Source organism: Bison bison, unplaced genomic scaffold (genome assembly GCF_000754665.1).
Source record: "Bison bison bison isolate TAMUID 2011002044 unplaced genomic scaffold, Bison_UMD1.0 scf7180017864364, whole genome shotgun sequence".
Classification (NCBI taxonomy): Eukaryota; Metazoa; Chordata; class Mammalia; order Artiodactyla; family Bovidae; genus Bison; species Bison bison.
Window position 1 is genome coordinate 3,965,568 of NW_011494936.1, and position 21,414 is coordinate 3,986,981.

The 21,414-nt window shown below is 36.2% G+C and overlaps 1 protein-coding gene and 1 pseudogene across 2 annotated transcripts in view; one reads left to right on the forward strand and one right to left on the reverse strand.

Annotated features, from left to right (window-relative positions):
- Nucleotides 1–21,414, forward strand: part of TAX1BP1 (Tax1 (human T-cell leukemia virus type I) binding protein 1) — an 84,237-nt gene that overhangs the window by 11,073 nt on the left and 51,750 nt on the right. For both annotated transcript variants that reach the window (XM_010855406.1, XM_010855405.1), the window contains 3 exons: nt 5,882–5,984; nt 11,888–12,075; nt 15,772–15,930. In XM_010855406.1, coding sequence (XP_010853708.1) covers nt 5,882–5,984; nt 11,888–12,075; nt 15,772–15,930 — 450 coding nt within the window. The remainder of the gene's footprint in view (nt 1–5,881; nt 5,985–11,887; nt 12,076–15,771; nt 15,931–21,414) is intronic.
- LOC104999798 lies at nt 559–4,177 on the reverse strand (annotated as a pseudogene).

Sequence of the window (21,414 nt, forward strand, 5' to 3'; positions counted from 1 at the left end):
CTTATTTTGTTTTTAAAAAAATATTCTCCTGTTGTAAAAACTATCATAATTTTAGAAAACTTAGAACAAAACAGGGGATGCAAAAGGTAAAAATTTAAGATGGCCAGCAGTCCCATCGCTCATCTGTGTGCATGTGCTCTAAGTTGCATTAGTCAGTGTTTGACACCGTAGCCCACCAGGCTTCTCTGTCCGTGGGATTCTCCAGGCAAGAATACTGGAGTCTGTTGCCATGCCCTCCAGGGGGTCTTCCCAACCCAGGGATCAGACCCTAGTTTCTTAATAAAGAGTGGTTACCCTTATTAATGTTTTAAAAGTGTTTCCTTTCAGTCCTTTTTTTTTTTTTCCTTTTAACTAAAGGGCGAATACTTTTAGTCTTTTTTGAATGCGTATATTTTGAAAATAGTTGAAAGTAGTAGTATATGGGGTCGCTGAGAGTCGGACACGACAGAGCGACTTCACTTTCACTTTTCACTTTCCTGCATTGGAGAAGGAAATGGCAACCCACTCCAGTGTTCTTGCCTGGAGAATCCCAGGGACAGAGGAGCCTGGTGGGCTGCCGTCTATGGGGTCGCACAGAGTCGGACACGACTGAAGTGACTTAGCAGCAGTAGCAGTAGTATATGGTGTATTTTATGTCCTGAATTTTTCACTTATGATTGTAGCCACTTTCTCAATAAGTAGCTCTGTAACATATTATCTCATGCAGGGACATTTATGTTGTTTATGATATGATATTTCTTAGAATGAGCATTGCATCTCCCTTTGTGTATCTAGGCATTTTTGCAGTTCTTTCCTTTTAAAAAAGAAGGACCTTTATTCTTGTAATGGTGTTTGAAAATTACAGTATATACAAAAGAAAATTAATACCCTTACAAAGTGTACCCTCACCTTCCCCACAAATACCTGTTGCTGTTTGGTGTATGTTTTTCTAGAATTTAAAAATTCATAGGCTCATTTTTAAACTGTTTTTTAGGTTTTGTATTCATCTGCACATAATCAGCAAACTTCAGTGCCTTACCTGCTTCATGCCCTGTCTCCATCTTTATCTTCCCCCAAACCAGTCCCCACTGTCTCTGTCTTTGCAAGTGCTCTCTGTGTGCGCTCATTCCTAATGTTTCTTTCTTCTGAGGTTTCTCCAGAATTTATTAATACCTGTATTTTTACTTGATAAACTTGTCCTTCTGATCTTCTTTACATTTGCTTTCAGAATCTACTAATGATTAATACCAACATGTTTTCTAAAATGTTAATCCTATTTAAAGGAAACACACTTGCCATTTTTTTCTTTTCTGTTATTCTTGTTTAATTTCCTTTTTTGCTCTTACTTTGCCAGTTGCATTAGTAACAGAAGAATGATGTCCAGTACTATTGTTAATTCCCCAAACTGGACTAAATAGTGAAATATCTGTTGTTTTGGTTATTTTCTGAGCATAGATAGGCCCTCTTAACTGGATACAAGTGTAGCTCCTAAAAGCAATATGTTTTGACAGTTGTAGGTAACTTTGCCCCATTGTTCTAAGTATCATCAGAATTCTCTCTGCCATTTATCAATGTTATAAAATTTGCTGTTATCAACTCTAAATTTTCTTTATGCTTGCTGCTAAGGGACTAAAAGGCAAATTCCCTTGCATTTGAAGGGATTGGACTCTGCACTCCAGAAATCTGATCAAGTTTACAAGATAACCAAAAAAATAAAAGAGAAATAGTGTATGCCTTGGACACTGTGGTGTGATTTTTCTAATTTGTTTACTGTTCTTACCATGAATGCATGCATGATTTCTAGATGTCCAAATTCTGTTTCTTCCAGTTTGTCCTTCTATCGTATGTGGGAGTTTAGATGTTAGACATAACTATCCTAAAGGGATCTGTACTCTGTCTTTCCATATTGAGAGACTTTTACATTATTTTTTTAAAGTATTTGCTTGACGTGCACCTCACATAACTTTTGTTCAGTTTTTCCTTCTCAAAAGGAATTTAAAGTATAGTTCTATATTGCTGATTTTTATATTCAGATTGAGTTGCATCTTGCCCCAATTTCTTGGTTGGCTTAGCGTGGGATACCTGTGATGTTTTAGAGCATGGTCTGCCACTCCCTTGAGTTGCCCAGATTTATACATTAAAGGAAAGCAAAGTATAAGTTAGCATTGTAGTTACACAATAAGAAACAGCCTGAATTACTGTGATTCAGTTAGAAACAGCAAGGACCAAACCACTTAACATATCTCTCAAACATTTTTCTTATGTGGTAAAAGATTGCACTTCCCCATTAATGTTTTTCTTATCATGAAAGACAGCTAGAAACAGCATTTTCCACCTTTACCTTACTGTTTCTGTCTTTAGTCAACTACATTTTATTTAGGAATAGTATAGTCATTGACTCTGTTGGAAGGAAGGAGGTGGAATTTCAGAAAGTATGAGAGTATATCCTACGAGGAGAAGAGTGAGTAGAGTCCTAGTGGTAAAGAGCTTGAACTTTAATGAGATTATTTTATATCCTGCTAGGAAAAGAGTGAGTGAACTTCAGGTTTAGAGCCTGACTTTGCCTTTTACTATTTCCTCCCCCCCGCGCCCCCTGTAAGTTCATTTACTGCTTTAAAGTTTTAACTCAGCAGTTAACAGGAATTTTTTTTTTTAATCTGAAGAAAAATATTTACATCTCAAATACAAAAGAAAATTTTAAAATTATTCTTGGTTGATCTCTAAGACCCAACCACTTACAAGCCTTTTTTTTTTTTTTAAACCAACCCATTATTTCTACTCAAAATGTGCATCCTGTGTACTTACTAAACATTTACTTGCACTTGCATTTTATGTGTCAGGTCTACTTGATGCAGAGCTTCTTAAAAAGCACTAACTGAATCTGTCCAGTGAAGTCTCATGTTTTTTGGAAAACCAGTTTCCAGATTGGCTGCCAAAGCTGAACTTGGGTGTGGGCAGCTCTTCGAAAAGTTCACATCCTTCACCAGATTCATCCAGCAACTCTTCCTTGGTCCAATTACATGAGGTTATTAGAAAAAAGCCTTTCACTTTCAACACTCTGGAGAGAGATTTCAAATACTTTCTCTCCTCAATTGCAGTGTCAGGATTAAGGCTTATGGCATGAAACATCCGTCCCTTTGTCAACACAAATGAAACCCAGACAACTTTGTGGAAGGGTTCAAAAAATCTTCTGCCTTCAGTGTAATGTTAGATAAACCTTCTTTCTCTATAATACTTCCAGAAAGCTGTATTGCAGGAGAGTAATCAATTCCATTAACATCAGAGAAATAAAATTTTGCAAGTTCAACCAGGAAAACGCCAGTTCCCAATATCAAGCACTGAAGCATCCAATGTAATCTTGTGTTTCTGCATGCACCTTATTAGTCAAGTCCTACTCTCTTCTCTAAACCATATTTCTCCTGTATCTCCGTATTCTTGGAAAGTTTGCAGTTCTCTCTTATAGACAGCCTCCCAATGCTCTCGGGTTCCCAGAGCAGATGGGACAAAGCCTTCCCCTCTAGGACTGCCCCCTGGGGACCACACCATGGCTCCAGAGCCGCTGTCATCATCCATGCCCTCTACTAGTTTCTTAATTTGTAACATAAGGGTAGTATTTTTTCAAAAACAATAAATGTATTTATTACTGCTGTTCCCTGTGCCGCTGGAATCAGGTATATATAATTGTGATATTAGCAGTTCTGTGTGTCCGCCATCACAAATATATGGCTCACTAAGCATGTTTTCTAACCACCTGGTCCAGGTAGAGCCTCTTCAGGTAGAGAGATGTTTTTCAAAAAACATGTAGCTCTAGAATAGTATTTCTTTCCAGACTAGCATATGGACCAGCATGGGGACAAAGAATACAAGGTATAACTTGTACCAGGTTTATCTTTTGGGGAATACTTCAGATGGGCTCTTTTTCAGGAGATGTTAGAAGCATTGGGAGATAGGGAATGAGGGACAGAACATCTTAGAGTTAACATCACTGTCCCTAATAGGTTATGTGCCCTTGGTTATTAATGAATAGTAACATTTCATGGACACTCACATGCCAGCATTGTGCCAAGTGTCTTTACAGGGCTTACCTCATTTGATACACATATAAGCCTTTGAGATTGTTTGTTATCTTCGTTTTATTTATTTATTTTATGGCTGTGCTGGGTCTTGGTTGCTGCACAGGTTTTTCTCTAGTTGTGGAGAGCAGGGGCTACTCTGTAGTTGTGGTGCATGGGCTTCTCATTGTTGTGACTTCTCTTGTGGAGCACATGCTTTATGGTGTCTGGGCTTCAGTAGTTTTGGTCCCTGCCTCTAGAGCACAGGCTCAATAGTTGTGGCACATGGGCTTAGGTGCTCCAAGGCATGTGGGATCGTCCCTGAACCTGTGTCTCATGCATTGAACCACCAGGGAAGCCCTGTTATCTCCATTTTAAAGACGAGACAACAAAAATAACTTGTCTGAAATCTTATAACTACTGATATTTTTTAGCAGTCTGACCCTACTTTCTGTGCTGTTAATTACAGCATACAGTGCTTGCAAAAACTACCTTTTATGGTGTGCCCATCTTGGGTCAGGCACTCTGCCAAGTGCTGCTTTTATGTTTATTATCTAATTTAATCCTTCTGAAAATTTTGAGAGAAAAAAACTGAGCCTTAGGTCAGGGAAATCACTTAAACATGATGGTTTCCTTAAGCTTCTTTCAAATGTTTTTGACCATGACACAGAAAGAAATAAAAATTCTGTGATTTGACCCAGCAGAGTTGCATGCAGATATATACTGAAACAAATTTTCATCAAGCAATACTTAGCTTTCATGCACTCTGATGCTTTCTAATTAAAAAAATAAATGTGGGCATGAATTACTAAATTGAATCACCACTTACTCTACTGGATTGTGACCTACAGTTTGAAAACACTCCTTTAGAGACTAAAGATAGTAATACAAGATTCTTCCATCTTTAGTAGTCTGGAATATCCAATCCTAGGTCAATCAGAATTATAGAACATATGTGTAATCAAACCCTGTGGATGATGCATAATTTCTCGTGTGTGCACAGTCACGTTGGACTCTTTGTGACCCTTTGAACTATAGCCCACCAGGCTCTGCTGTCCATGGGATTTTTTCAGGCAATACTGGAGTCGGTTGCCATTTCCTTCTCCAATAGGATCTTCTTGACCCAGGGATTGAACCTGAGTCTCTTGTGTCTCCTGCATTGAAGGTGGATTCCTTACCCACTGAGCCATCATGGAAGCCATGATATACTGGCAAATGTATATCTATTTTCTGTTTAAAACATATATAATATTATTACCACAGTTCATCTGGAAAATAACTGAGATATGTAATGTATATGTTCATGTTGTTAGTTGGAAATATTTTAGAGATTGATGGGATATAGGTGGTTATTTTGTATGTGTGAACACCTTAGGAATAAAAGTAAAAATAAGTTTTACAAAATTTACCATGCCTGTAGGCAAGACTTAGAGAGACTAGTGAAATTTAATTAGTGGATTTAAGGAAGAAGGAGAAATCTAATTTTAAAAAAGCACTTAAATTTGAGGCATAAAATAACTTAAAAACTTACCATTTAGTGAAATCAAATTTTAAATGAAACATAAGTTTTTATATTTTATCATATGTGTGCTAAGATTTTCCATGGGAAATTGGATATCAAATTGCATTTTAATACATAGAAGTTCTACTGTTACAGATTTTTATAGCAGTAGGTTATAGCTTAATAAAGAATTATAATAAAAATTTGATGTGCTTGTTAAAATGCCCATGATTTGTAAACATATTAATGCATGCTTTAATTTCAGGATGCAGTAAACAATATGCTGTAAGATATCACTCATATTAAGCCACTTACTTTATAATATCTACTTTCTGTTGTTCTCCTTTAGGTTGGATGGAGTACTGCTCGTGATTATTACACGTTTTTATGGTCCCCTATGCCTGAACATTATGTAGAAGGATCAGCAGTCAATTGTGAGTTAGCATTTCAAGGTAAGAACTGAAAACAGAACTCAATGAAATTAGATGTTTTATTGCCATTAAAAATGTTGTACCCTGTTGTAATTATCTGCTTAGGTGTGTCCAGTGACTAAAGTTAAATTAGTGTCTGTCTTTATCAAAAGTCATAGAATGTAAATATCTGGTGACGGTCTCATGATACTTTATGTAGACAATTAAACATTGTTTTCCTTATTTCTTCATTGAAGTCTTTTGATCACTTTTTTCCAAATGAGAAAATAATGCTGTTACTGGTATTAGATAGTAAAATTAAAGGTGAGAAAAATATTGTGTATGAAAATCACAAAGATGATTAATGGGATTTATAGAATAGAAATTCTATAGGGAAAGTTGCCTATAAAAATGGATGTGAATAATACAAAATTCATTTTGTCTTAGCTTGGTGTTAGATACAGAGTTTTAAAAAATACTTTTGAGGAAGATAGACCTAGTATTGTCCCTCCCCACACATTCCACCTTCACAAAGGTGATAGCTAGAACTCCAGTACCCCTCCTGTGGCCATGAGGTAGAAGGCCAAGACAAGCACATATATGTATGTTTTAACATGGCTGAGCTCCCAGATCAAGGTCAGCTGGCAACTGCCTTCAGATTTCTTGTTATGTTAAAAACAAACAAACCAACCCTGTTGCTTTATTTTTTAAAAACAAAACACAACAATTTTATTTAGAAATCTGTAACAATTTGCTGCAGAGTGATTTTTGCATTAAAATTGAACTGACTTCAGATCGTATTAAAGCTCTTTCTTAGTCTTATTTATATTGTGAACTGTTTTTGGTCTGGGGAAGCTAATGGACTGTCTCAGTATAATATTTTAATACACATAAAGTCACCTATATGGGTGTAACAGCTTATTTATTCGTTGTCTATTAATATCTTGGTTGCTTCCAAGTTTTGGTAGTTGTGAATAAAACTGGTAGAAACATCAATATACAGGTTTTTGTGTGGATGTGTAAGTTTTCAGGTTATTTGGATAAATATCAGAGTATGATTGCTGGTATGGTGAGAATATATTTTGAAATATATTCTTCCCATGTAGCACTAGTGGTAAAGAACCTGCCTGCCAATGCAGGGGATGTAAAGAGACGTGTGTTTGATCCTGCATTGGCAGGCGGGTTCTTTACCACTAGTGCTACATGGAAAGAGAAGCTTCTCTTTCTGAATTTCCTCTAGAGGAGGACATGGCAACCCACTCCAGTATTCTTGCCTGGAGAATCCCATGGACAGAGGAGCCTGATTGGCTACAGTCCATAGGGTTGCAAAGAGTTGGACATGACTGAAGTGACTTAGCATGCATTGGTAAGAAACCATCAAACTTTTTCCAAAGTGGCAATATTTGCATTCCCACCAGCAATGAGAGAGAGTTGTTGTGGATTACATCTTTGCCAGCATTAGGTGGTGGTAGTGTTTTGGCTCTTGGTGGTTTATGTTTTTAAAAAAACTTAACGAGGTTTATCAGTTGGCAATGTGATCACATATAGCTTGCATATATATTAATAGAAAAAGTTTCATTATGTACTGTGACAGGAAACACATATTCAGAGGATACAATTTGTACTTGTAATAAAGACAAAGATTTAGGTCGTCATAGATGTTTTATAGAGTAAGAAATTTACAAATTGTATATGTAGTTTCTTTTAATTCATGGCCTTTTTTTAGATGATCAAATTCAAATGTGTATATTGGGACTGATTTTGTTATGAGATATTATACAAAGTTGTGGCTTTATTTCTGGTAATTGTTCATGTGATTAGTTTTCTTAGAATAAGAAGCTTAACAGAATTTGTTATAGTGACTAATGAATTTGCTTATTTATGACAGCAAAAAGTTTAAAAGCACTTTGAAAAAAAGAAATGCATCCAGTTTATTTCTATTTATACTGTAAAAGGATTTTCTTGGGAGCTAATTTACATGTTTTCGAAAATTCATCATAATTTTTACTTTGAAATTCAGAAAGAGAAGCTTCTGCTTGCCTAGGACTTGTTTGTTATATAGTGAACTCAAGATAGAATCATGAAAAACTTGGTTATATAATATTAGAGGTAGAAGGAATTTTAAGCATAATCCAAATAATTTTGCTCATTTTGTAGAGTAGTGATGAGAAAATCCTGAACTGCAAAACTCAAAACAACTAATAAAATATAAATAGGTATAATTGTTTTCCTAAATGAACCTGTATTTATTTACTATAATTTGATTGCTAATGTTACAGGCTATAAAATTTGACTTGGAATTTGGTTTTTACTTTTTCCTGTTCTCAGTGTTATTGATCTGATGAGATCTATTTCTAGGTAGCTTTAAATCTCAACTCTGAATAACTATATTTTGTGTCTTAAATGGTGTTGAACCATTTGTAGATTTTTCCTGTACCGGTCTTCATTGTTTTGCATGGGCTCTCTCTAGTTAGGTGAGCAGGGAGGGGCTATTGTTTGTTGCAGTGTGCAGGCTTCCTGTTGTGGAGGCTGCCCTTGTTGTGGGAGCACAGACACTCTTAAGAGAGTGGGCTTCGGTAGTTGCGGCACGTGGTTCAGTAGTTGTGGCTTGAGGGCTCTAGAGCACGGGTTCAGTAATTGTGGCACATGGGCTTAGTTGCTCTGTGGTATGTGGAGTCTTCCCAGACTAGGGACTGAACCTATGTCCATTGCACCACCAGAGAAATCCTGGGCCATGTTTTCTAGTGAGTTATTTTTGTGATATTAAAAAAAGCAGACCTTGAATATCTAGTCTGTAGATAATGCCATGATACCAGAACTGCTTGCTGCTGCAAGTCACTTCAGTCATGTCCAACTCTGTGCGACCCCATAGACAGCAGCTCCTCTGTCCCTGGGATTCTCCAGGCAAGAATACTGGAGTGGGTTGCCATTTCCTTCTCCAGTGCATGCATGCATGCTGAGTCGCTTCAGTCATGTCTGAACCAGAGCTGCTTAGTCAAACTGTATTTTTGTTTTCTGTTTAAGCTTTTAAAGTAAATGTAGTGGCCATTTGCAAAGTTACTCAGCCACAGATTAATAAATTTAGTAGAAGTTATTAAGAGGCTGGAGTTTTTAAAAATTTCAAAAATTTATTGCTAGATAAATTTGTTGTGGCTTGCAGGATGTTAGTTCCCCAACCAGAGGTGGAACCCATGCCCCCTGCACTGGAAGTGTTCAGTCCTAACCACTGGATCCATAGGGAATTCTATGTTATTTTTAAAAATAACTTTATATTTTGAAATAAGTTTAGATGTACAGTTGCAAAAATAGTATACAGAATTTTCATCTACCCTTCAGCCAGCTTCCCTTAGTGTTGACATGTTGTATAACCATTTATTTTTTTAAAAAACAGAAATTTAACATTGGTACAGTACTATTGACTACAGTAGTACAGACTTTATTCAGATTTCACTAGTGTTTCCAGTAGTTTTCCTTTTTTCTGTTCCTGGATCTAGTCCATAATCCCACATTGTATTTGTCACATCATCATCTTCTCCAGTTTGTGATAGTTCCTCATTCTGTTTTTCATGACCTTTCATTTTTGAAGAGTACTTTTCAGTCTTGTTTTGGTAGAATGTTCCTCATTTTGAGTTTTTCTGATCATTTCTTGTGATTAGATAGAGGTTATACATTTTCAGGAAGATTACCATGAAAGTGATGTATTCTTTTCAGTGCATTGTACTAGAGATTACTTGATGTCTGAATGTCTAATTTCTAGTAATGTTAGTTTTGATCACTTGGTTAAGGTGATGTCTGCTGTTTCTCTATATTCAAGTTAGTATTTTTCTCTTTGTAATTTAATGAATATTATGGGGAGCAACTTTGAGATAAGCAAATGTTGTTTCACCTCAAACTTTGACCCATTAATTTTAGTATCCATCAGTGGATCTTACCTACAACAATTACTGTTGTTGTGTTTGTCTGATGATGCCTTTTTATTCTCATTTCTTGTACATTATTAGTTGGAATTATTATGTTAGGAAGAGTTGTCCTCCATGGATTCATGGAAATTTATTTTCTTCTGTGGGATAAAGTCTAATGTAATCATTTTTTTTTGTTGCTCAAATTGTTTTGGCTTTTTTGGCTACTGGAAGCTCTATCAGATGGACTCCCGTGGTTTTTTGACATCCCCCTCCCCCAGTTTTTTTGAGAACTTCTTTCTTATTTTCAAGAACCACCAGATATTTTAGGATAATACTATATTTTCTCTGCCTCCCCATCCCCATGGACAAAGATCAGCTAATTTTTAAAGAAGGAAGTCAAGTGAAATCGATATCATAATAATAAAGGCTAAAATTTTCAAGATATGAAGTAGTAACGCATAGTGAATACAGATTTCTGGGTCGAAATCAATATTGAAGATAAGGTGAATAGATTGATCTATGTATTTCATTTCACTATCATTGAATGTTTTCTTTTTTCAAGTCATTCTGGGAGATTTCAGAATTTTGATATTTATTAATAATCTGCTCTTAGCATTTCTGACGGAGAAGGCAATAGCACCCCACTCCAGTACTCTTGCCTGGAAAATCCCATGGATGGAGGAGCCTGGTAGGCTGCAGTCCATGGGGTTGCGAAGAGTCGGACACAACTGAGCGACTTTACTTTCACGCATTGGAGGAGGAAATGGCAATCCATTCCAGTGTTCTTGTCTGGAGAATCCCAGGGATGGCGGAGCCTGATGGGCTGCCGTCTATGGGGTCGCATAGAGTCGGACACGACTGAAGCGACTTAGCAGTGGCAGCAGCAACATTTCTGAGGTTTATGTGTATGTGTTCAGTTGTGTCTCACCTCTTTGCAACCTCATGGATGGTAGCCCACCAGGCTCCTCTGTAGGTTGCCATTTCTTCCTCCAGGGATGGATGTTGCCTATAAAGCATATATGTAATGGTAATGCAGAGCATACTGTGGAGGATTTTTGAAAAAAAAATGAATTCAATTTTTATTTATTTGGCTGCACCAGATCTTGGTTGCAAAACACTATATATTTAGTTGTGGCATGTGGGATCTAGTTCCCTGACCAGGGATCTAAGCCAAGTCCCCTACACTGAGAGCTCAGAGTTCTAGCCATTGGACCACCTGGAGAGTCCTCTGATTTTTTTTTTTTTTTTTCTTTTTTATCCCTTTTTACATGTAAAAAATAACCATGGGAGCTTTGGAGAGGAGGTAAAGATTCATTTTGAGCTGTAATACAGCAAAATTTAAGAGGGTAGCACTTGAGCTAAAGAAGAAAGGAACAAATATTGAAAACAATTGTCAGATAGTGGGCTAGATGGTATACATAATCCATGATACTTTGAAGCTTTGAGATAGCTGTCTTCAGATTTCTTTTACAGATAAGAAATAGGCTCAGGGAGGTTAAATATATAATAATTAGTGGTAGAGCTGGGATTCCAGAATAAATATTTGTGGTTCCAAAGCTTATTTTTGTTCTGCACAAGTAGACCTCATCCTCTTTTTGCCCTTACACAATTCACATGTGTGGTATATTCCTTCTGTTAATATCTCTCCTTTGCATTTAATTAATGTCATTGGAGAGAACATTTCTTTAATTGATATATTTCTACCTCTAGTCTTCCTAGGTTTTTATGCTTACTCTTTCATTGCTCCTCCTCCAGCCTCTTTCTCATTGAAAACTACATACTTGACTCTCCCAGATGAATTGGTTTTATCCGAGTGAAACTACAGGGAAAGAATATTCTGAAAGTATAATCTTAGACCTAAGATAAGAAAAATACGGCATATTTAGGGAAGAAGGAAGAGTCTGGTTTTGATAGACGATTTATGAAGGAGGAAAGAAAGACATCTTGAGTGTCTAGAAACAAGATCAGGAATAAGAGGAGATGGCGAGATTTGTTAAATACAAATAATTTTATAACAATAAATTTTGTTTATACTCCTTTTAGGATATTACCTTCCAAATGATGATGGAGAGTTTTATCAGTTCTGCTATGTTACCCATAAGGGCGAAATTCGTGGAGCAAGTACACCTTTTCAGTTTCGAGCTGCTTCTCCAGTTGAAGAGTTGCTCACTATGGAAGATGAAGGAAATTCTGATATGTTGGTGGTGACCACAAAAGCTGGCCTTCTTGAGGTAGGTACCAACAGTGACTGAGTGAGTGATAAATTTACATTATGAACTATATTTTTTGTTATGAACTGTGGCTTTAAAATAGTTTTAAAGACAAATCAGTCATTGCTCAATTAGAAGCAGAGTTCTTGTTGGTTGGCATTTTAAGAATTTTCAGGTTGTCCAAGAGTATAACCTGAGAATCATATGCTTTTTAACTAATGAACTTAAAGTGTATTTTTTGTCACAATTATGTTACTGATTTCACTGTGGCAGGGACTGTCCTAGGCTTATTAGTATTTTGTGAATAGTATATAGATTGGCGATAAGTAATTACTGAGAGAATTTAGACCTAAAACTCCTAATGTTCCCTTACCCTAACCTTTCTCCTTTAGGGATCACCTAATCTGTTGATTGTAGAATAGTACAGATGTGGGGGTGAAGCTGATGGGAAAGCAGTATAAAGCAATAATGTGTGTGTTAGTCACTTAGTCGTATTTGACTCTCTGCAATCCCATGGACTGTAGCCCACCAGGCTCCTCTCTCCATGGAATCCTCTAGGCAAGAATACTGGAGTGGGTAGCCATTCCCTTCTCCAGGGGATCTTCCTGACCAAGGGATCGAACCCAGGTCTCCTGTATTGCAGGCAGATTCTTTACTGTCTGAACCACCAGGGAAGCCCTTGTAAAACAGTAAGTCTAACTGTAATTGGATGTGAACCTTATTTTACTATACTCCAAGCATGCTCTATCCCAAATGTGGCAGTGAAGCATCCTGGTCTTTTAATTTAGGTTGAGCATTTTTAGAATGATTTCTTTTCCTATCAAATGAATAAGCTGGATTAACCATAATTTTTTAAAAAGTGAAAAATCTTCTTACTGTTTTTTATTAAATATTTTGGAGTCATTTCACCAAAGGAAATTTACTGTGTAGAGGTGTAAAAAATGCCATGTCTTAATTTTTAGTACTTACTGAAAAGGAAAAACTAGAACATCATTCATATTTCATGATATTTCTCAATATCTTTACCCTAAACCTAGCAAATTAGAATGTTATGTTTGAGTTTCTGTGAAAAAATAACTTTAATTGGTTCAGTATACATTTTTGATTAATTAATTTTTGATTAATTTACATTCCTATTTAGTCTTATTCTTTATACTTATTCTTCATACTCACATGGATTTTTATATATAAATCTCTTTTATGTCTTTGATTTTATTTACCTTCAAAAACAAACTGCAGAAAAAAGACTAGATTATAGATACTGTACAGTTGAACTAAGAAAGTTAGAAGGAACCTGTAACTTTTATTGTGAATTTTTTCATATATTCCCTTCCTCCTTCCAGAAATTCCTCTCTTATCTTAAATAAAGAAATGTAACTTTTATAGGGTGACTAAGACATTTTGTGGTGACGACTGCCTGATGATCAAGGTTTTTAGCCTGGTATTTGAATGCTAGTCAAAGATGCTGAAATAGGCCTAGCTCTTACAAAGAATGCAGTGTTTATATTGGAGTTTTTTGAATACTTGTTAGACCACCCTGATTTCAGAAGACCTCCAACAGAAAAGCAACAGGCATTTTGGCTTCTACCTCTCTTTTGTGCTCCCAAATAAATTGGGACATTGCACAGTTTAGTTCTCTTTTTCCTACTTTTAAAATGTACTTTATAGAGAAAATTTAAATTTCTCTCTCTTAGGTAAATGTTTTTGAGATAAAGTATTTATAGTCTGAACAATTTTTTGACAAATCTTTTAAATTTCCACATTCATGAAAATCTTTAATGAGTTTACTAAAAATGCACCAAATTAATACAAGTGTGAGACATTATTTAGGGCACTGTTGACATTACAAATGATTGAGTAATGGTTCTTCAGTTTGTGAACCTTGATGATGGGATCTTAGGTATTTAAAAAATAGATATTTTGGGAGTAGAGTGGGTTATTTTAAGTATAGGCTATCCATTGTGTGTGAGAAAATTATTGTTAAATTTCTTAGCTATAATAATTGTAGTGGCTAAGTATGAGACTGTACTTATTAGGTGATAGCTTGCCCTGTGCACTTAGGAGTGAAGTGTCTGCATTTATGTTTCAAATGCTTTAGCAAAAAAAAAAAAAAATTACATAAACTTACATATCTGTGTATTTATAAAATAAACATGGTGAAATAACTATTCAATTTAGCTTATGGGTGAATGGAGGTTCATTGTAAAATATTAACCATTTTGTATGCTTGAAAGATCCCAGAATACAAAGATGGGGGCAGGAATTGGACTTCTATACAATTTTATCTAATTTTACTTAAAAATTTCTGCTTTTTCTGCTTAAGAGTCAGTGAACTCTTTAGAAAGTATATGTCAATTAAATGAATCACTGGGAAATAGTAGTTCTTTTATGATGTTTCTGTCATACTGGGTCAAGGTGAATCTTTAAGCTGCCAGGAAGTTTAGAGCCCGAAATAATTTTTTTTAAAAAATAGAGTAAAAAGAAATTCAGTGAATACTTAAACTTTTCTCTTTTGAGAGCATTTACTCTAGTCATTTTCATTTAGTCTGATGGAAGAGATAGATGGGGCATTTAAAAATTTTCCAACTCTTTAACTTTTGTAAGAGCCATTTTAGTGTTTAAATAATTAGAGTTTGTTTCCACGACCTTGGGAAATTAACTTGGGGTATACTGGGGGAAAATGTTTTTATTTAGCTAAATGTATAATGCTTCTGTTGTGAGTCTCCATTCTTCTTCCCCTGTTAGAATCAGACAACTTGCTGAAAAAAAAATATTGACCATATTATTTATTTTCTATTTTAGGTCCCTTAATTTGGTAATTTTTAGAATACTTGAGTTCCTGAACTCAGTTAACTATTAGGGTTCATGTAAGAGTCAGTTATGTTGTTAAAGTCTGCATTTTTTCCTAAAATTTGCATTTACTTATAAAGTTTGTTTTAATTTACCTAAATAGAGGCTGTTTTGTACATGCAGAAACTTATTTCTTAGTATCTTATTTAAATTTATTATTAATTGGAGGATGATTGCTTTACAGTATTGTGTTGGCTTCCACATATATCAGCATGAATCAGTCATAGGTATATATTTGTTCCCATCTCCCACTCCTAAGAACTTATTTAAAGAACCCAAAGTTCATAGTAATCTGACAGGTGAGAAGGCCTTATGTAACACACAAGGAAGTTCTTAATAAATTCAAAGGTTTCCATTCAAGAAGAGGTGCATGTTTTTCTCATTGATTATTACCCAAGATAAGAAAAGCCCAGAATTGCCACTTTTCATGGATTTCCATTCAAGAAGAGGTACATATTTTTCACCTTTTTACCCCAAATAAGAAAGCCTAGAATTGTCACTCATGAAACTAAATATGCCTTATTTTTAGTACTGATTTGAAAAGTGATTAGCAGGCAACTTCATAATAAAATTCATTACTTCTGCACCTGCCTTCTTGTAATGTTTTCTTCTTTGCCCAATAAAAAATGGTTTACATTTATGATTAATTTTTAAAAAAATTTTAATTGGAGGCTAATTACTTTACAGTATTGTAGTGGTTTTTGCCATACATTGACAGATTCATGAATTTTTAACCTGATGACTGATTCATATGAAGATAGTTTGTAAAAGTTCTTTCTACAAATTTCTTCACTATTTTTTTTGAAATGGAAAACTGAATTTGTAATATATTGTAGGATTATAAACAATTTGAGTTTTGTTTTATAGTTGAAAATTGAGAAAACAATGAAAGAAAAAGAAGAACTGTTAAAGTTAATTGCCGTTCTGGAAAAGGAAACAACACAACTTCGAGAACAAGTTGGAAGAATGGAAAGAGAACTTAACCATGAGAAAGAAAGAGGTGATCAGTTGCAAGCAGAGCAGAAGGTTAGTTGTGTCCTGTGTAACTGATTGGAGTTATACTGTCTGAAATCCAGTTTTTTTAGAAACTGAACCAATGAAAATGAGTGAAGATCCCATGTTGAAAAATATATTTGGATAGATATTTGTACAAGGATAGGTCAGATCCTGTCAACCTTCTGCCACAGCCTCTTCTATGTTGTGAATGGTTAAAATACTTTTGAGATTTTTGGTATCAGGCTTGTGACATAGTCCTTGACAGCTGTTTCTAGATGCTTTACATCTCATTGTAGAATATGTGATTGATCTTGGGGAGGTGGCTTAGAAATACAATTAGGAATGATAAACACTGAATAAAGGGAAGAGTAGAATAAAGTAGTTAAAATTACTTTTTAAAAATCAGAATTCAGTGAAATAAGATGTAATAATATAATTTTGAAATCACTGATGTGAGAAAGGCAATAAATTATCCTAAAAACCACCTAATTAAAAAAAATTGGCACAGTCTTAAGCTAAGAAAAAAAGTTTAAGCATAGAACAGTGTAATTTAGGGATAAAAATGGATTTAAGACAATAGTCAAAAACAATGGAAAAAGCAGTCACCTAGTAATTGACTTGTTTATTTAATATTTTCATAAGAAAGTTTATTGACAAACTTGCACAGATTATGGTTTTATATGTATATCACAATCTCACTTACATTGTTAGTAGTTGGAAATGCTTATGCTCATTGACAGAACTGACCTGTTGTTCCCTAAGGATGGAGTCTGTTCCACTCTTTTTTATTTTTATTTTTATTTTTATTGTAGTATAGTTGATTCACAGTGTTGTTTTAGTTTCAGGTGTACAGCAAAGTCAGTTGGTTACACATATATCTACTTTTTCTTTATTAGATTGTTTGCCCATGTAGGCCATTACATGGATATAGTAATGTATATGTCTCAACCTCTCAATTTATCCCCCTCTCCCAGTTATTCTTTTGTGCAGCAAGACCTAGAACAGTTGCTTAATAATTGTTGATTGAGCCATTTTATACTCTAGTGGAGTGATTGTATATTGTACGCTTGAGCAGAGGTGATATACAGATAGGGCTCAAACAAAAAAGATTAACCTTATTCTGTTTGAGGATTGCTTGAATTAGAGGGTAAACATAATATCAGGCAGTGTGTACAGTTGTTTATTTCCTTATGGATTAGTAGCTTAGTTGTGTCTGACTCTTTGCGACCCCATGGACTATAACCTACCAGGTTCCTCTGCCCATTGGATTCTCCACGCAAGAATATTGGAGTGGGTTGCCATGTCCTCCTTGTCTCCTTATAAACATCTGTCAAGTCTTTTGTCCTTATTACTATTAGCCTTTTTAGTTTAAAATACACAGTTATTCTCCCAATTTTATTCCTGGGGAGTAATTGCAGTCCTACAGTAGGGGTAGATACTCTGGTTAAAGAACCATTTTTGGTGGGGAGGGGTGGGAAGGAGGGTGGTGTAACATGTGGAATCTTAGTTCCCTGACCAGTGATTGAATCCGTGCTTCTCTCAGTGGAAGCTTGGAGTCTTTTAACCACTTCCAGGGAATTCTAAGGAACCACTTTTTAAATTTGAACTTTTTAAGTAGGTATACCCAAGTATTATAAATGTTATAATAAAATCTCATTATATGTGCCTAGCTTGACTATTAGAACATCCAGGTAAAATTTTAATCCAGTTGTTGTAACTCTCTTGCTGTCCTTTGTATAGTTCTAACCCTTTTCTTTCTATTCTTCACACATTTCTCTTGCTGTTACCTGAATTTGGCAGTTTTCCAAAATGGCCCATTACAACCTGTACCTAGCCTGTGAGATCAAGAATACCCTGAAGTATGGCCTTTGATGTTAGACGCTGTTCACCTTGAAATCCAAATGGGAAGAATGGATGATTTAGAGAGTAGGAATGGCAGAAAGAGAGGCCTTCAATTGTGTGAAATTACTCATGTACATCAGACCATTTTTCTGATTCAGTTGAGTATTACCTGAAATTTAAACAGTTTTAGGTTCTCTCTGCTGTCCAGGTGACGGGTTAAGCACTATAGATAAGACTAAAGATTATGCTGACAGACGTGGGTTGAGAAAATGGTAGACTGAGGTCAGGGGATTAATGAAGCATAATTTGTAGGAGATTGTGGCTAAGGTACCCAGAAGAAATCTTTGGAAGTTTATGGCAACTCACAAATCTTGATGACAGTCACCCATCATGAAGGGGACTTCTTCCTTGCTACTATTCTTCCATTGGAATATACAATCTGGGAAGATAGATATGTGGAAGTGATTTTTTTTTTTTAAGTTATTCTATAGAAAATGGTGACAAAAAGACTTAGAATGGTATTTGTTGAATAATAGATTCTCACTAACTTCAGCTAATATTGTTATATTAATTTTCATAATCAATGAAGAAATAAAATAATGTCATCCAAGAGGAGTAAGAATTGACAACATTTTCCCCAGATTTTAAAAGCAATGTTTGTATAATGTTATATACAAACAATTCTGAGTTATATTTTGGCAATTGCTTATTTCTGGGGATAAAATAATATGCTTGCTAGGAGAGCTACTTCCTCTTTGCTGTTAGTCATGGGGCTTCTAGTTCTTTATGAATTTGCTTTTTACTGCCAAAATTATAGTCTCCATCTTAATCAGGCAGGCCTGCTGGGCAGTTAGAATAGCTCAGAAACTTTTAAACCTGGGTTAGTTGAGTGACTTATAAAATCTGTGACATTTCTTGGCACCTGTTTAAAATCTGGTGTGAAATCTGGTTTAAAATCTGTGGTATGAATTGTAAAAAACAGTCTTCGTATAATAGTTTTAAAGTATGAGTATATAAACTGCTGAGTATCTGAAAGACTATTAAGATAGATCATTTATGCAATGTACAAAATATGCACATCTATAGATATTTAGATTAGTGGTTGCCTGGGACTGGTGGGAAACAGTGACCATAAGTAGGTAAAGGGTTTCTTTTGGGGGTGATGAAAATGTTCTAAAACTAGGTTATGGTAATGGTTGCACAAGTCTGTAAATATATTAAAAACCATTAAATTGTATACTTTTGGAACTAGCTTCTTGCAGTTACAATGCTTTCAGGGTTCACCCATTTTATAGTATGGATCAGTATTTCATTCTTTTTAATGTCAAATGATATCTCATTAGCTTCCCTGATAGCTCAGTTGGTAAAGAATCTGCCTGCAATGCAGGAGACCCTGGTTTGATTCTGGGTCTGGAAGATCTGCTGGAGAAGGGATAGGCTACCCACTCTAGTATTCTTGGGCTTCCCTTGTGGCTCAGCGGGTAAAGAATCCCCCTGCAATGCGGGAGACCTGGGTTCGATCCCTGGGTTAGGAAGATTCCCTGAAGGGAAGGGCTACCCACTCCACTATTCTGACCTGGAGAATTCATGCGTCCATGGGTCGCAGAGAGTCTGACATGACTGAGCGACTTTCACTTTACATTTATTAGACTTGTGTAAAAATTAGCAGTTTGTGTATTTATTCATTGTGTTCTGGTTTTTGTTTTGAAGTGCTGGATATATATTTGAAATTAGAAGATTGAAAACTGAGGCTCAGAGAACCAATGCTCCTGAATCCTGTTTTTCAAATAGGACTAAAATGGGCTATGACCCTGTTAAGTTTTCTAATTAGTTCATAATCTTTTGGTGAATTCCATCTATGAATGGAATGTTTTCATAAAATAAATTACATTCTTAACTTGAATATTGGTAATTTAAGATGTCCTTCAAGATATTTTGAAACCAAATTCTTTTGGGTGGTACTCAAACAATATGGTGGCTCAGAGGTTAAAGCGTCTGCCTGCCCTGGAGGAGACCTAAGTTCGATCCCTGGGTTGGGAAGATCCCCTGGAGAAGGAAATGGCAACCCACTCCAGTATTCTTGCCTGGAGAATCCCATGGACGGAGGAGCCTGGTGGGCTACAGTCCACGGGGTCGCAAAGAGACGGAGATGACTGAGCGACTTCACTTTTAAACAATATTGCTTAAACAATATGAGGAGCTTGTTATGAACTCTTGTTTATATTCATATTGTTTTGATTCTTAAGTTTCACAAATCAGGTAGGGTAAAGAATCTGCCTGAAATGCAGGAGATGTGGGTTTGATCCCTGGGTCAGGAAGATTCCCTGGAGAAGGAAATGGCAACCCACTCCAGCCTTGCAGGCTACAGTCTATGGAGTCACAAAGAGTTAGACATGACTTCGTGAGTAAACAGCAAGGTGTAGGGTACCTTGAGACGTTACCAGGCATTTGGGAGTTACCATAAGTACATGAGTGAGAGAACGTGAAAGATCTCTCATATAATGGCTCTGTCTAGTGTGGACCTCTTCAGTTTAATTCAGTTGCTTAGTCGTGTCCGACTCTTTGCGACCCCATGAATCGCAGCACACCAGGCCTCCCTCTCCATCACCAACTCCTGGAGTTCACTCAGACTCATGTCTATTGAGTCGGTGATGCCATCCATCCATCTCATTCTCTGTTGTCCCCTTCTTCTCCTGCCTTCAATGTTTGACAACATCAGGGTCTTTTCCAATGAGTCAACTCTTCTCATGAGGTGGTCAAAGTACTGGAGTTTCAGCTTTAGCATCATTCCTTCCAAAGAACACCCAGAGCTGACCTCCTTTAGAATGGACTGGTTGGATCTCCTTGCAGTCTAAGGGACTCTCAAGAGTCTTCTCCAACACCACAGTTTAAAAGCATCAATTCTTCGGCGCTCAGCTTTCTTCACAGTCCAACCCTCACATCCATACATGACCACTGGAAAAACCATAGCCTTGACTAGACGGACCTTTGTTGGCAAACTAATGTCTCTGCTTTTGAATATGCTATCTAGGTTGGTCATAACTTTCCTTCCAAGGAGTAAGCATCTTTTAATTTCATGGCTGCAGTCACCATCTGCAGTGATTTTGGAGCCCCCCAAAATAAAGTCTGACACTGTTTCCACTGTTTCCATCTATTTGTCATGAAGTGATAGGACCAGATGCCATGATCTTAGTTTTCTGAATGTTGAGCTTTAAGCCAACATTTTCACTCTCCTCTTTCACTTTCATCAGGAGGCTCTTTAGTTCTTCTTCACTTTCTGCCATAAGGGTGGTGCCATCTGCATATCTGAGGCTATTGATATTTCTCCTGGCAATCTTGATTCCAGCTTGTGCTTCTTCCAGCCCAGCGTTTCTCATGATGTACTCTGCATATAAGTTAAATAAGCAGGGTGACAATATACAGCCTTGATGTACTCCTTTTCCTATTTGTAACCAGTCTGTTGTCCATGTCCAGTTCAAACTGTTGCTGACCTGCATATAGGTTTCTCAAGAGGCAGGTCAGGTGGTCTAGTATTCCCTTCTCTTGAAGAATTTTCCACAGTTTATTGTGATCCACACAGTCAGAGGCTTTGGCATAGTCAATAAAGCAGAAGTAGATGTTTTTCTGGAACTCTCTTGTTTTTTCTATGATCCAGTGGATGTTGGCAATTTG